The sequence below is a fragment of the Pseudophryne corroboree genome, chromosome 1 (genome assembly GCF_028390025.1).
Source record: "Pseudophryne corroboree isolate aPseCor3 chromosome 1, aPseCor3.hap2, whole genome shotgun sequence".
NCBI lineage: Eukaryota > Metazoa > Chordata > Amphibia > Anura > Myobatrachidae > Pseudophryne > Pseudophryne corroboree.
In genome coordinates this window covers 1,091,953,885-1,091,970,264 of record NC_086444.1, presented here as the reverse complement: position 1 = coordinate 1,091,970,264, position 16,380 = coordinate 1,091,953,885, and the positions used below count along the sequence as shown (strand labels likewise).

Below are 16,380 nucleotides of genomic sequence, written 5' to 3'. Positions count from 1 at the left end.
AACTTGGTGTGTGTGTGGGGGGGGTGGGGGGTGGGGTGGGGGGGAGAGGGTGTGATAAGACTATCAATAAGTAGCTACAAACATTGAGCATCTGTTATAGTGGTGTTGGTAGCTCTGCTCCCTGCTAGCTGTTGTTGCATAGCCGCAAATGATGCAGGCTGAGTATTCTTGGAAGACTATACTGGAGAGACAGTAGGTGGTGCTGTGTCTTAGTCTGCCACTTTGTTGTCTCTCTTTTTGTTATAGTAGTGTACACCTGTCTTAGAAACTTGTTTGGTAATCCTCCATGTTATACTATGAAGATTTACATGTTCTATAACAGGGGTGGCCAACCAGTCAGAGGCAAATAGCCAGAAAAGATCTGTAGTTAAAGGCAAGAGCCAGTATCATGCGCGCGCAAAAATGGGAGCGTGGCCTAGTTTTCACAAAGCCACACCCCATTTTGTGCACACACCTTTCGGTATGACGTTTGTAGGAGTATGACCTTGTGTCATAACTCCGTTTTTAGTCATGTTGTACAGTGCCAAATACATATAATGCCCCAGTACAGTGCCACATATATATATAAAAATGCCAAAAAATGGGTGCCTCCACACTGCCAGAAACATATGTCCCCACAGTGCCACATACACATATGTCCCCACAGTGCCAGATACATATATGCCCCACAGTGCCAGATACATATATGCCCGCAGTGCCAGATACACATGTCCCCACAGTACCAGATACATATATGCCCCACAGTGCCAGATACATATATGCCCCACAGTACCAGATACACATATGCCCCACAGTGCCAAGTACACAGATGCCCACAGTGCCAGATACACATATGCCCAACAGTGCCAAATACATATATGCCTCACAGTGCCAGATACATATATGCTCACAGTGCCAGATACACATGTCCCCACAGTGCCAGATATGCCTCCAGTGCCAGATATACATGTCTCCACACAGTGCTAGCTCTGCCCCAGTGCCAGATATACATGTCCCCCCAGTGCCAGCTATGCCCCCAGTGCCAGATATACTTGTCCCCACAGTGCCAGCTATGCCCCTAGTGCCAGATATATATGTCCCCAAAGTGCCAGCTATGCCCCCAATGCCAGTGTCCCCACAGTGCCAGATATGCCCCCAGTGCCAGATATACATGTCCCCAGACAGTGCCAGCTCTGCCCCCAGTGCCAGATATACATGTCCCCCCAGTGCCAGATATACATTTCCCCCCAGTGCCAGCTATGCCCCCAGTGCCAGATGTACTTGTCACCACAGTGCCAGATATGCCCCCAGTGCCAGATATACATGTCCCCACAGTGCCAGATATATATATGTACCCACAGTGCCAGATATATATATATGTCCCCACAGTGCCAGCTATGCCCCTAGTGCCACATATATATGTCCCCACAGTGCGAGCTATGCCCCCAATGCCAGTGTCCACACAGTGCCAGATATGCCCCCCAGTGCCAGATATACATGTCCCCCCAGTGCCAGATATATATGTCCCCCCAATGCCAGTGTCCCCACAGCGTCAGATATGCCCCCCAGTGCCAGATATACATGTCCCCCCGGTGCCAGCTATGACCCCAGTGCCAGGTATACATGTCCCCACAGTGCCCCCAGTGCCAGATATACATGACCCCCCTTCCCCCCTGCTGCTCACCGCGCTGCTGCTGTCTGTGAGGGGAGGATAGCGTAACATGCGCCTCTCCTGCCCCTCACTCTCCGGCGGTGGTGTCTCTCTTCAATTAGGTGCCGGTCCGTGAGCCAATCAAAGCTCGCGGTCCGTCAGCCTTAGCTGCCGGTCCGCGAGCTCTGATTGGCTAGCGGACCGGTGCTGAATTGAAGCGTGACACCGCTGCCGAAGACAACTGTATGTGCCGGGCAGCAGTGGCCAGGAGCAGGCCGAGCCACATGCGGCTCGAGAGCCGCGGGTTGGCCAGTGCTGTTCTATAAAGCGAGACTAAAAACACACAAACATGATTACTACAGTCATGTGTTGCACAAATGCCTGAGACACAGGCACCTGGGAAGCACACAAGTACTACAAAAGTGGAAACCAATAAAAGATCTCATATTACCAGCTTTTCTAGCAATTGTGGGGTGTATTCGATTATTGGTGGTCATTCCGAGTTGTTCGCTCGCTAGCTGCTTTTAGCAGCATTGCAAACGCTACTCCGCCGCCCTCTGGGAGTGTATCTTAGCTTAGCCGAATAGTGAACGAAAGAGTAGCAGAACTGCTACTAAATATTTTCTTGCAGTTTCTGAGTTGCTCCAGACCTACTCCTAGACTGCGATCAGCTCGGTCCGTTTAGTTCCTGGTTTGACGTCACAAACACACCCTGTGTTTGGCCAGCCACTCCCCCGTTTCTCCAGACACTCCCGCGTTTTTCCCTGATACGCCTGCGTTTTTTAGCACACTCCCGGAAAACGCTCAGTTACCACCCAGAAACTCCCCTTTCCTGTCAATCATTCACCGATCAGCAGTGCGACTGAAAAGCGCCGCACAAACAACAGCAAAACTGCTAGGTTTTTAGTTAAATAACTAAGCGCATGCGCTCTTAGTACCATGCACATGCGCATTTAGCAACAAATCGCAGCATAGCGAAAATCGGCAATGAGCGAACAACTCGGAATGACCACCATTGTCAAAAGCTGCCATCTTGTCAGAAAGACGGCAGCTTCTGACAGGTTTAGGTCAGAAGGGATTCTGACCTACTCAGTGCCGGCTGATTTTTTCCAAAAAGTCGGGAATTTCTCGACTTGTCGGAAACCATGTGGATTGTGAGAATTAACATTGGCTGTTGGAAGTGTAATACCCCACACATGAATATAACATTTTTTTTTTTATTAATTCCTCATACAGGGGTCACTCTGGATGTAAACTGACCCCTAACTCTTTTGTAAATCGTAGAGCCCCTAGAAAAGCATGGGCTGAACTTTAACTGACCCCATCAGCTTTGAACAGGGAGCTTTGGCACCATTTAGTTAGGAGCTTCTCTCTCCCCTGGCTAGCAACAGCCAAGCCCGCGAAAATTGCCCCATACTGATTGGGCCCCCCTGGTTGTAGGGCAGAAAGTACCTGGGGCGGTCTGTTGCTGGGGCCAGGGAACCAGTGACAGGGGAGGTCCAAGGGCAGAGAGACCCATATAATCAGCTCCCCAGCGTGGGAAGAGGAGTTTGGAGGGAGGATTGCCAAAGGTCTGTCTGGGGATGCTTACCCTGGACTGAGTGGAAGGATTGCCTGCGGAGCCCGAGGACCCTGTGCTGTCATACCATAGAGCCATGCTGTGGAGGCTGAGAATGGGAGTCGGTGACCGGAGCAAGGAGCGTCTGCATCCCGGAAGAAAGACCTTTGATTTGAGCGGAGCTGTCCGTTTCACTGCCCGCAACAATGCCTGCATGCACAGAGAAGACTCGGAGAGGACCTCCTCTCTGATGTCATCCCGTAGAGGAAGGAGTGGAGCGCTGACCGCAGAGGAAGATCAGGTGCGCAGGCACCGCTGAGGATGACCTGGGAACAGAGGACCTTCACCGAGGACCCCCAGCAGCTGTGAAGAGGATGGTGCGGTCAGGAGAGAAAGATCCAGCCCAGGAGAAGAGCGCCCTCTGAGCAAAGAAGGAAGAGGACTCCTGCGCCAGTATCAGTTCAAGGGTGCATCCTCGGTGTGGTGCTTTGCATCCCGGGTGGCACTGAAGACCCAGGACCTGGCTGGAGGTGGCGGAAGAGCACAACCTCTATGCCCTTCCGCTGCGGGACTCTGCCCCTGTTATGCCCTTCTGCTGCAGGACTCTGAGCTTGGCCAGCATTAAGTAACAGAGGGGGTAGGCTTCCCTAAAACCAATGGTGCCCCAGTTCATGTCTCTTAAAAAGGGGTTGGCTCCCCTATATCCCCTGTGTTTTGCCCAATTCAGTTAACTAAGGGGGTAGGCTCCCCTTCGTCAGTGCCCCGCAGGAGTAATTAATTAAGAGGTGGGCTCTCCTTCCCCTCCAGTGCCACTGTTATTAAAGTAAATAGGGGGGGTAGTCTTCCCTTTTCGCCTAGAGTCCCTGCACATTTAGTGAATAGGGGGAAGCTCCCCTGGTATAATGCCTTTATGGAGAAGAGGGAAGTTTGGTTATTGATCCACATCCTCATAGACCGATGCATTATCAACTATGTAATGTAAAGGTGTTGTGTTCAATGCTTAATGTGTTTCTATGAATGGAGGCGATGATGTGTTAATGCTGATATACTAGGAAGATAGTGCTGACAGTTCACTTATGTAGTTGTGTCCCTAAGCGTGAAATGTGTTAATGTAAGTACATTGTAGTTATACCCAGTGTGTCTACTGATGTTGATGTTAGTTATATCTGTTGTGATTACTGCAAACAAAGCTGGTGTAAGATTGTTAGCCTGCTTTAAAGCACCTGTCTGTTTATGCAAGCTCCGCCCAACTGTGTTCCAGATAAAGCTTATGCACCTGTCTGCTATCCTACTAATGCTTGTACATCATTGACTGTTTATGCTAGCTCCGCCCAACAGTGTTCCAGTTAAAGCTTGTGCACCTGTCTGCTATCCTACTAATGCTGGTACATCATTGACTGTTTATGCAAGCTCCGCCCAGCAGTGTTTCAGTTAAGGCTTATGCACCTGTCTGCTCTTCGACTTATGCTGGCACACCATTGACTGTTTATGCAAGCTCGGCCCAGCGGTGTTTCAGTTAAAGTTTATGAACCTGTCTACTAATGCTGGTACATCATTGACTGTTTATGCTAGCTCCGCCCAACAGTGTTCCAGTTAAAGCTTATGCACCTGTCTGCTATCCTACTAATGCTGGTACATCATTGACTGTTTATACAAGCTCCGCCCATCAGTGTTTCAGTTAAAGCTTATGCATACTTGCCTACCTGACCCTCTCCATGAGGGAGAAAATGCTCTGTTCCTGGACTTTCCTGGTAATGTATGATTGCCATCACCTGTGGTGAGCTGGGTAATTGATAAGAAAGGTGTTTCACCACAGTTGATGGCAATCATACATTACCAGGAAAGTCCAGGAACAGAGCATTTTCTCCCTCATGGAGAGGGTCAGGTAGGCAAGTATGAGCTTATGCACCCATCTGCTATTCCACTAATGCTGGTATATCATTGACTGTTTATGCGAGCTCCGCCCAACAGTGTTCCAGTTAAAGCTTATGCACCTGTCCGCTATCCTAGTAATGCTGGTACATCATTGACTGTTTATGCAAGCTCTGCCAGCAGTATTTCAGTTAAAGCTTATGCACCCATCTGCTATTCCACTGATGCTGGTAAATCATTGACTGTTTATATAAGCTCCACCCACAGGCGTATCTGTTTCCTCATCTCACCTGCCTGCTAGCTAATTGTGTACTCTGGTGGATTTCTGATTGAAATGGATATCCAAGGTTACTACAACATTTAAAATATTGACATTGTTAATCCGGGTGTAACATGACTTATAGTTGTTAACTAGTCATAAAACATTCTTCAGCAGGTACAGTAAAATCAACTCAACTTAATACAGAATACAGGATGAACACGATGGGCATTTTGCCTCTTTTCAACCTCAATTACTATGTTGCTATGTTATTGAAATGGCCAGTTATACAAAACTGTGCTACACAAAGCAAAGACTGTTTGCTCGCCTGTGTTCTTCATCTTACCTACCTTCTAGCTATTTGTAATTTCTGCTTGTATGAGACTGTGTATGTAGAGTAAGACAGCCTGCGTGTTAGGCACCTGTTTGCCACCAGCTGTGAAGTACCTAAAGAATATCCAACCGTCTCCACTGGATGGTTACAGTGTCATTAAGCCATAACCAGCTATTTTTATACCTTGGTAATACTGTTCCTAGGTTATAATTGAACAAAGGTTAAGGAGTAATGTGTTGATGTATTCCTCCATTTTTGTTTATTTGCCTCTGTAAAACTACTCTATTGTGACGCAATAAAATTGTGTTGTACCATTTACGGAACAGTCTGTGGGGCTAATTCAGAACTGATCGCTGCTGTGCGTTTTCGTACAGCAGCGATCAGGTCTCAACTGTGCATGCGCCGGCGCAGCAGTGTGCCGGCGCATGCAGACAGCCAGCGGCTGTCTTAGCCCTGCGGTGGCCTCTGCCTGATTGACAAGCAGAGGCGGTCGATGGACAGGAGGGGGTGGGCCGCCGGCGTTTGGCTGCCGTTTAGGGAGCGCGGTCCGGGCACCGCAGGTGTGCCCGAACCATTGGGGGGGGGTCGCGGTGGCTGCGTGACATCACATGCAGCCGCTGCGACCCGGGCAGCGATGAGTATCTCCCTGACAGCATGCAGGAGCTGCGCTGGCAGGGAGCTTCTCTTCCAGTACAAAAGCATCACACCATGCGATGCTTTTGTACTTGGGGGAGGGGGGGTCAGGCCTGACATGCGGGGCAGACTAGCCCTGTGCTGGGCGTCCCCACGCATATCTAAATACTGATCATAGATGTGCTAAATTTAGCACTTCTACAATCAGGTCTGTATTAGGCCCAGTGTCTGCTTTCAAAAGGGGATAAAGTAGCTTGCCTCTCTGTCACGGTGTGCTAACAGCAATAGTGTAACTGAATATATCAGCTAAGACGAGGAATTGAACACATCTACGGACCGGGATACCGCAGAAGCGCGACCAAACCAGACAGGTATTAGCCCCATTTCCGACAATGTCAATCCGACTTTAAAGAAAGTGGGATTGCCATTGTCGGGATACTGACCTGTTGTATCTTTTCCGTTGGAAAGGATCCGACAGGTATTGAATACACCCATATGCGTTTCCATTGTTGCATAAAAACTAAAGTCACAAGATCAACAATTCTTAAAAGAATAGAGCCTCTAGACCAATGACAGGAGCAAACAGGAGGATACATAGTGACTTTTACAGGTCACTTTTCAAGTAATACACAAATTTGTCTAATGAAGAATAAATATGAAGTATTGGAATAAATTAGAGAACTATGTAACAATGATAAGTAACATATTTCAGAGAAATCCATTCATATTTTTTTTTTTAAAAAGACACTGGAGGTGAATTTAAAGAACATAAAATAGAAAAATTCTTAAAACAACACAAGATAGAGCATCAAAGACCGTTCCATTTGCACCAGAGCAAAATTGGATATCTGAAAGGAAGGGGTCTACTACGTTTTGCCGGCGCTTGGGATCCCGGCGCACAGCATACCAGTGCTGGGATCCCGACCGCCGGCATGCAGGCAGGCAGTGGGGCGAGCGCAAAACAGCCCCTTGCGGGCATGGTTTCTTCTCCCTCCAGGGGTGTCGTGGACACCCCAAGAGGGAGAATAGTTGTCGGTATAGTGGCTGTCAGGGTCCCGGCGCCAGTATGGTGAGCTCTGGGATCCCGACAGCCGGCATATCAAATGCCTTCCGAATGGAAGAACAGAACCCTGACTGAAATACTCATATGCATGCACACAGACTGCAGTTACATGAAAAGGACTGGTGTGACTTCTACTTACATGGTGGGGAACTTAACTTAAACACATCAGCGTTTATAGGTACAAAGCAATTGTTTATAGATCTGCAGAAAAAATGCTGCAAATTATACAACTGATCACTGAAAGGAATTCTTGTTGGATACAGTGAAAGTTTCAAAGGATATAGAATACTAGATCCAAAAACAGACAAAGTGACTATCAGCAATAGCATGACTTTTGTTGAAGACCTAAGATGATGACATAAGGCAACCAATAAAGGACAATATAGGTAAGTCACCTGCATGCTTCACATACAAAGCAAATTTAATAATACACATGAACACATATCGAAGGAGGACATATATATCATCTGTCTGAAAGGAAAGCCAATAGATGGACACAGCGGCATGGAGAAAAGCTGTATGCTTCAAATGGATGTTATAAGACAAGTGTAACACATAGGGCAAAGTAGAATAGTGCAACATTTCTACTTGGAGAAAAACATCACAAACAAAGTGGACGGAGATAAAGTACCAACCAAGCAGTTCCTGTCATTTTTCAAACACAGCCCGTCACATTGCAGTTAGGAGCTGACTGGCTGTTACATTATCTCTGTCCACTCTATCTCTCTCCAAGGCTTACATATAGATACCCCTATACCCCTAAGGGGCACATTTATCAAAAAGTTTTAGCTATTTAAACTCACGGCATATGGTAAGTTGTGATACAACCAATCAGCTCCTAACTGTCTTTAGAGCCTGGAGCACAATTTAACATATGCAACGAGTGGGTGGCTATACTGGTGAGACAGTAGGTGATGCTGTGCCTTGGTCTGTCACTGGTCTCTCTTTTTAATGTAATAGTATCCATCAGTGGTTCCCAAACTGCCACTCTAGGGTGCCGCGAGCCTCTTGCAGGGGTGCCTCGGGTTGGTAGACCAGGACCAAATCAAATCATTTATGACAGGCAAAACCAGTGGTAGTGGCTGCCAATCATAAAACATGTGGACATTGGCCCTCATTCCGAGTCGTTCGCTCGGTATTTTTCATCGCATCGCAATGAAAAACCGCTTAGTACGCATGCGCAATATTCGCACTGCGACTGCGCCAAGTAATTTAACAATGAAGATAGTATTTTTACTCACGGCTTTTTCATCGCTCCGGCGATCGTAATGTGATTGACAGGAAATGGGTGTTACTGGGCGGAAACACGGCGTTTTATGGGCGTGTGGATGAAAACGCTACCGTTTCCGGAAAAAACGCAGGAGTGGCTGGAGAAACGGGGGAGTGTCTGAGCGAACGCTGGGTGTGTTTGTGACGTCAAACCAGGAACGACAAGCACTGAACTGATCGCACAGGCAGAGTAAGGTTGAAGTTACTCAGAAACTGCAAAGTAGTTTGTAATCGCAATATTGCGAATACATCGGTCGCAATTTTAAGAAGCTAAGATACACTCCCAGTAGGCGTAGGCTTAGCGTGTGTAACTCTGCTAAATTCGCCTTGCGACCGATCAACTCGGAATGAGGGCCATTGAGAAGCCCAACTGTGCACCACCACATAACTGAACCGAAGGATGACAGGTTGGCACAATTTACTAAATGTAATATTTTTTTAACAATGTAATGAATCCTAGAAATGTGACACACGTAATAAAGACAGTGTGGACATCCCCTCCCTGGCTCATTTTATGATGTAAGTAAGGCTAAACTGAGCAGTATTTCAGAAGCAGTAGTGAGAAAATGAAATACTCCTGAAGAATCACCTAACAAGAACCTGAAGTGACGTGTTACCTTTTATACCGTGTGCATTTCCAGCCGAACCTGTAAACCTGAGTTTGTGCAGAGCATTTTTATAGGAGTAACCCAACAGGGAAGAATAAGGGTGTCCACCATCTTAAGTCCTGCGGTTCCGATATACTGAAATAGATTCCAGGGAGACTGTGCTACTAAGAGGTGTCGCTAAGCACATTGCCCACATTACCGACTCACCAAACCTTAGAGCACTACAATCCCCAGCATGTAAATATATACAGTACAGTAATAAAGGCAACCTGAAACTTCTTTGAAGTGAAAGTCGCAAACTATGAAATAGGTCCATTTGCGCAAAACACAGTGAGCTGCATAACGCCTTCTCCTAGGTGACAGGAGGGGCCCATGATGGTAAAACAGGTGGGATTCCAATACCATCAACCATTCACTGCCATCTTGTGAGAAAGTGACTTTAGCACTCCTAGGTTGCATGTGCAGCACTGGCTATTCCAGACACTGTGGGGTATATTTACTAAGGTCCCGATTTTGACCGAAATGAAATTTTTTCTTCAAAGTGTCATGTCGGGAATTTACTAAGCAAAAATCTCGGCAGTGATGAGGGCATTCGTAATATTTTGGAAGTCCTAGGAAAAAATTACGAATCAATACACCATTGGTCAAATACGCCTGCAATTTGGTAGAAATCGATAATTTACTAAAAAGTGCAAATCACAAACACTGCCGACAATAGCCAAACACTGCCGTGCTGAAATACAATTCGTGAAAAAGTGCTAAAAAAAACAGACCTACTTTTTTATCCCGTGTTTGGATAGGCATGCACGGATCCATGAGATCCGTGCATGTTTATCAGTGGGAAGGGGATGGGAAAGTGTTATTTTTTGGAGAAAAAAATGCGTGGGGTCCCCCCTCCTAAGCAAAACCAGCCTCGGGCTCTTTGAGCCGGTCCTGGTTGCAAAAATATGGGGGAAAAAATGTCAGGGGTTCCCCCATATTTAAACAACCAGCACCGGGCTCTGCGCCTGGTTCCAAAAATACGGGGGACAAAAAGCGTAGGGGTCCCCCGTATTTCTGAAACCAGCACCGGGCTCCACTAGCCAGATACATAATGCCACAGCCGGGGGACACTTTTATATAGGTCCCGGCGGCCCTGGCATTACATAACCAACTAGTCACCCCTGGCCGGGGTACCCTGGAGGAGTGGGAACCCCTTCAATCAAGGGGTCCCCCCCCTCCAGCCACCCAAGGACCAGGGGTGAAGCCCGAGGCTGTCCCCCCCCCCCATCCAAGGGCTACGGATGGGAGGCTGATAGCCGTTTTGTAAAAAAATGAATATTGTTTTTAGTAGCAGTACTACAAGTCCCAGCAAGCCTCCCCCGCAAGCTGGTACTTGGAGAACCACAAGTACCAGCATGCGGAGGAAAACTGGGCCCGCTGGTACCTGTAGTACTACTACTAAAAAAATACCCCAATAAAAACATAAGACACACACCTTGAAAGTAAAACTTTAATACATACATCCACACCTCCATATACACATACTTACCTATGTTCACACGAGGGTTGGTCCTCTTCTCCATGTAGAATCCATGGTGTACCTGTTGAAAAAATTATACTCACAAAATCCAGTGTAGAAGGCTCCTCTTGTAATCCATTTGTAATCCAGGTACTTGGCAAAAAAACAAAACGGACACCCGACCTCGCACTGAAAGGGGCCCCATGTTTTCACATGGGACCCCTTTCCCCGAATGCCAGAAACCCCCTCTGACTTATGTCTAAGAGGGTTCCATCAGCCAATCAGGGAGCGCCACATTGTGGCACCCTCCTGATTGGCTGTGTGCTCCTGTACTGTATGACAGGCAGCACCCGGCAATGTTACAATGTAGCGCCTATGCGCTCCATTATAACCAATGGTGGGAACTTTGTGGTCAGCGGTGAGGTTACGTTCGGTCAACCGCTGACCACAAAGTTCCCACCATTGGTTACAATGGAGCGCATAGGCGCTACATTGTAACACTGCCGGGTGCTGCCTGTCATACAGTACAGGAGCACACAGCCAATCAGGAGGGTGCCACAATGTTGCGCTCCCTGATTGGCTGATGGAACCCTCTTAGACATAAGTCAGAGGGGGTTTCTGGCATTCGGGGAAAGGGGTCCCATGTGAAAACATGGGGCCCCTTTCAGTGCGAGGTCGGGTGTCCGTTTTGTTATTTTGCCAAGTACCTGGATTACAAATGGATTACAAGAGGAGCCATCTACACTGGATTTTGTGAGTATAATTTTTTCAACAGGTACACCATGGATTCTACATGGAGAAGAGGACCGACCCTCGTGTGAACATAGGTAAGTATGTGTATATGGAGGTGTGGATGTATGTATTAAAGTTTTACTTTCAAGGTGTGTGTCTTATGTTTTTATTGGGGTATTTATTTAGTAGTAGTACTACAGGTACCAGCGGGCCCGGTTTTCCTCCGCATGCTGGTACTTGTGGTTCTCCAAGTACCAGCTTGCGGGGAGGCTTGCTGGGACTTGTAGTACTGCTACTAAAAACAATATTCATTTTTTTACAAAACGGCTATCAGCCTCCCATCCGCAGCCCTTGGATGGGGGGGACAGCCTCGGGCTTCACCCCTGGTCCTTGGGTGGCTGGAGGGGGGGGACCCCTTGATTGAAGGGGTCCCCACTCCTCCAGGGTACCCCGGCCAGGGGTGACTAGTTGGTTATGTAATGCCAGGGCCGCCGGGACCTATATAAAAGTGTCCCCGGCTGTGGCATTATGTATCTGGCTAGTGGAGCCCGGTGCTGGTTTCAGAAATACGGGGGACCCCTACGCTTTTTGTCCCCTGTATTTTTGAAACCAGGACCAGGCGCAGAGCCTGGTGCTGGTTGTTTAAATATGGGGGAACCCCTGACATTTTTTTCCCCATATTTTTGCAACCAGGACCGGCTCAAAGAGCCCGAGGCTGGTTTGGCTTAGGAGGGGGGGACCCCACGCAATTTTTTGGGGGATTTTAACACTGATTTTATTTTTATAAAAGGTGCACAATGAAGCCCAGCACGGATCTCTCAGATCCGGCCGAGATTCATTGTATTAAAGTCGGCAGTGTTTTACAAGTCACTCACGTAAAACACTGCCTAAAAAAACGAATGACATCGACATCGGTAAATCCGAAAGTGCAGAATACGACAGCTTAGTAAATTAGTCGTACTAAATTCAAAAAGTTGCAATTTTACACTTTCGATGTCAATCGTGATTGAACTTTGACCTCAAACGGAAAAATACGAATTTTAGTAAATATACCCCTGTGTGTGCAGCTACTGGGAAGGGGGAGATCCTGACAGGGAACAGTGTAACTCTCTGTGGCCTAGGCATCGATCTGGCATCCTGACGGTAAGTATAGCAGGTGGGTTAAGGGGTTAGGGCCGGGTATTATGATTAGACACCACCCGGGGCGGTAAGGGTTAGGCAGCAGGGGGGTGCGGGTGGTGGTTAGGCTGGAAGAGGGGTTGGGTTTAGGCACCACCGGGAGGAGGTTAAGGTTAGGCTGCGGGAAGGGAAGATTAGGGGTAGGAGACGGGGGAAGTATTTCAAGTATCGGGATTCCAGCATCAGTATTCTGACCATCGGCATCCCGTACAGGGAAAGGAGGCATGATTAACGCAGGAGGAGTCGCCACACCCCCTTGTTTGAAAACAGTTAAAAGTGTATAATATAGGGCCTAATTCAGACCTGATCACAGCAGATTTGTTAGCTAATGGGAAAAACCATGTGCACTGCGGGGGGGGGGGGGGGGGGCAGATAAAACATTTGCACAGAGAGATAGATCTGGATGGGTTATATTGTTCCTGTGCAGGGTAAATACCGGCTGCTTCATTTTTACACTGCAGTTTGGATTTCAATGTGACCCCCCCCCGGAAAACTAACTCTCTCTACACATGCCCCCCCTGCAGTGCACATGGTTTTGCCCATTAGCCAACAAATTTGCTGCTTCAATCGGGTCTGAATTAGGCCCCCGGACCACGGCCACAGCAGGTGCCAGTGAGAGCTTCGATGAATGGTGGGATGGCGGGTGCGATCCCTCATCTCCCCTCCCCCTCCACCCGCACATCACACAGGGAGAGGACTGACTGCCTCTGCAGCTGCCTCTCTACCCAGTCAGTACACAGCTCAGTACTCTCTCACACTTAATGAACGGACAGGTGGGCGGGCGAAAGGGCGGCCTTAATGGGACCCGGGCCCCTTCAACATGCCTCGGTAAAGAGTACCCGCTCCCCCTACCCTCAGCGCCACTGATCCCATACACTGGCAAACCATACTGAACTCAGGAATTTCAGACCCGCTTCTGCCAAATCATCATCATATAACTATTATTATTGTTTATTTATATTGGTGCCACAAGGGTTCCACAGCGCCTTACAAAGTACTTAAACAAATGAGTATATTAGTAGTAGTAATAATATTATTAAACACAAACAAATACCTGCTACGTTTAACTTACCTATCCAGTGACTAATGTATTGTGTAATAGGAAATGATACATGAATTACAGCTATGTTGATGTTTTCTAACCTTGTGTCATGTCTTAAATTAGGTACACACTATACAATTATCTGTCAGATAATCTGCCAGATCTGGCTGATTGGAATGAAAATCTGGTAATGGATGAGAGCAAACCACAATCTATCATTTGTTCTCAAACACTGGAAAACGAACAAAACCTGTTGTTCATACAAATTGGTTAAACACAAATATAACCAACTTGGATGAACGACTGTTTTTGACAGTTTTCCAGTGTTTGGGAACAAATGATACATTGTAATTTGCTCTCATCCATTACCAGATTTTCATTCCAACCAGCCGGACCTGGCAGATTATCTGTCAGATAATTGCATAGTGTGTACCTATTACAGTAGGTATCTTAAACAATTCTGTTTAGCAAATATTTAATTGCCAAAATATATGATCTAATTTTCTAATATCATTTTTATTATAATAATTCTGATTTGCACTTAAATAAAACCAGACCATAAAATGTATACTAATGCAAGGTATGTTTATTTTGTTTGTAGATGCTTCAACATACGCACACTTTCTGTTTAATGCTTTTGACACAGACCACAATGGATCTGTGAGTTTCGAGGTAGGTTGTATCCGATGTTATACATATAATGGCAGTGGGCCTGATTGAGAGGTGGATGCAATGCCGAAGTCTGCACCGTTGGCCGATGTTTTGTCTACTGCGCGTGCATCTGAGTCACACTGACATGTGCCGCTACAATCTTGTGACAGAGATTAGGATGCAGAGTGATTGACAGACGGTGACCATATGTGCGTGGTAATGGGGGGCGGCTACTTAAGCTCAGGCTTTTTTAAGGGAAAATATTGGTGTCAGCGGCTGCATCTTCAGATGCAGCTTCACTAGCCCTAGCAGCTTACTTGCGACAGACATTCTGAGCACCCATAGGGTTGCTATGGTTCCCCAGAGGTCCAATGTTGCAACCATTGGCTGATCTGAGAAGCTGGTGGTGGGAGTCCTATACAAACCCTGGTGACTGCGGCAATTGTATATCTTCTCAGACACAGCAGCGACGGACATAGACGCAGTAGCGACGGGCATTGCGTCCTCCTCAGAATAAGGACCAGTGTGAGATAAAGAGTACCTGTCACCTTAGTGAACTGTGCTTTTATTTAATTGCATGAAGTAAGAAATAAATTCACCTCAATGCAATCCCTCAGGACCACCCCTATTGGTAGACCATCTGACATGGCTAATGGGAAAAGTGCCCAGCTCCATACAATACTTCTGTAGGGCTAACCCTCCTCCTCTTCTTTCAGTTATTCCCCTTTCAGACTGCCGCAATAACCTGGGTTATTGCCAGGTCGACTTAGACTCAGTCTAAGGGGCCTGGAAAAATAAACCGGGTTGAGTGACCGGCAATCCAACCCGGGTAGCAGCCAGAGTTGGACATGGGACTGACTCGGGACACTTTGCAGTGTGAACAGTCCGACCCATGTCACGATGACCCGTGTCATGCCTCATACCACCGGATTGGCTGCCTGTAGTAGCACTTGGAAATGACATAGGACCTTATTCAGTAAGGATTCCAAAATTTGTGAATCGCAATCCGGACGATTATAAAACGACTGTGCATGCGCAAGTAAAAATAGAAACAGAAACTACAGTACGTACACATGATGACCGCAATGCAGCCGCTGTTTGACTGACAGAAAGCCGATGCTTTGGGCGGAAACGTGCCGTTTTCTGCGTGTGTCTGAAAAAACTCAGGCGTGCGCAGGCGTTTTTAAGGAGGGCCTCAGACATCAGTGATGACCACTTCCAGCCTCTTGTGTCGCAAGAATTGTGGATGACCTTTCCTAGCGCAGATAGAAAAAATCTTTGATGTTCCGGGAATTGTGTACAATCAGCCCGCATATTGCGATGCATTCGCAATTTCTGCAATTGCCGTTTCTTCTCTATTTCGGGGCGGCAACTATTGATCGCAGCAACTGCTTTTTACAGGAAATTGCAATCCTTGCTGAATGAGGTCCATAATCTCCAAGTGTTTTCTGTAAAGCCAGATAGACCCAGGTCACAAAAGACCCGGGTCTGGTGTGAATGGCTGGACCCAAGAATATCCGGGGTCCAGCTGCTAGTGTGAAAGGGGTAGGACCCGGGTGTTTGATCTGAAAGGGGGATTATTGGTGTCCTAATGCTGGGTACACTCTGGCCTTTGAACAACCACCCAAATTAAAACATCACTAAAATACTGTGCCAAACACAAATGTGTTTGAAACTAAAGTTTGAGGTTTTACTCATTCTGAGGGAAAATGTTAGGCCTAAAACAAGGCTTTGCAAGGTCTCATTGCGAAATTTAAGTAATGCATTAACAAAGTGTGCCTACTGCCTCCCATGCACCCCACCACACTCTTCTAAATATGCATGGAGATAGATTTGTGTAGCAAAGCCCCATTAGGGTCATGAGAGAGCCACAGCTCTGCACTGGGATCGGCACAAGTACCATAAAGCCCCTAACTACGTTTTACTGCGCACCCACCATCACCCTGCTAATAGTAAAAGAGTAGGGGCATCGGGAGGGCTGTCCTGCATTGTCCGTCACACCAGCTTCACTGTCAGTGAAGGTAACGCCAGAGACCTTAGTGCAGGCAT

At 47.2% G+C, this 16,380-nt stretch overlaps 1 protein-coding gene across 2 annotated transcripts in view; it reads left to right on the top strand.

The window, feature by feature from the left end:
- KCNIP4 (potassium voltage-gated channel interacting protein 4) overlaps positions 1-16,380 on the top strand; it is a 1,130,783-nt gene that overhangs the window by 985,421 nt on the left and 128,982 nt on the right. For both annotated transcript variants that reach the window (XM_063921664.1, XM_063921654.1), the window contains exon 4: positions 14,282-14,352. In XM_063921664.1, coding sequence (XP_063777734.1) covers positions 14,282-14,352 — 71 coding nt within the window. The remainder of the gene's footprint in view (positions 1-14,281; positions 14,353-16,380) is intronic.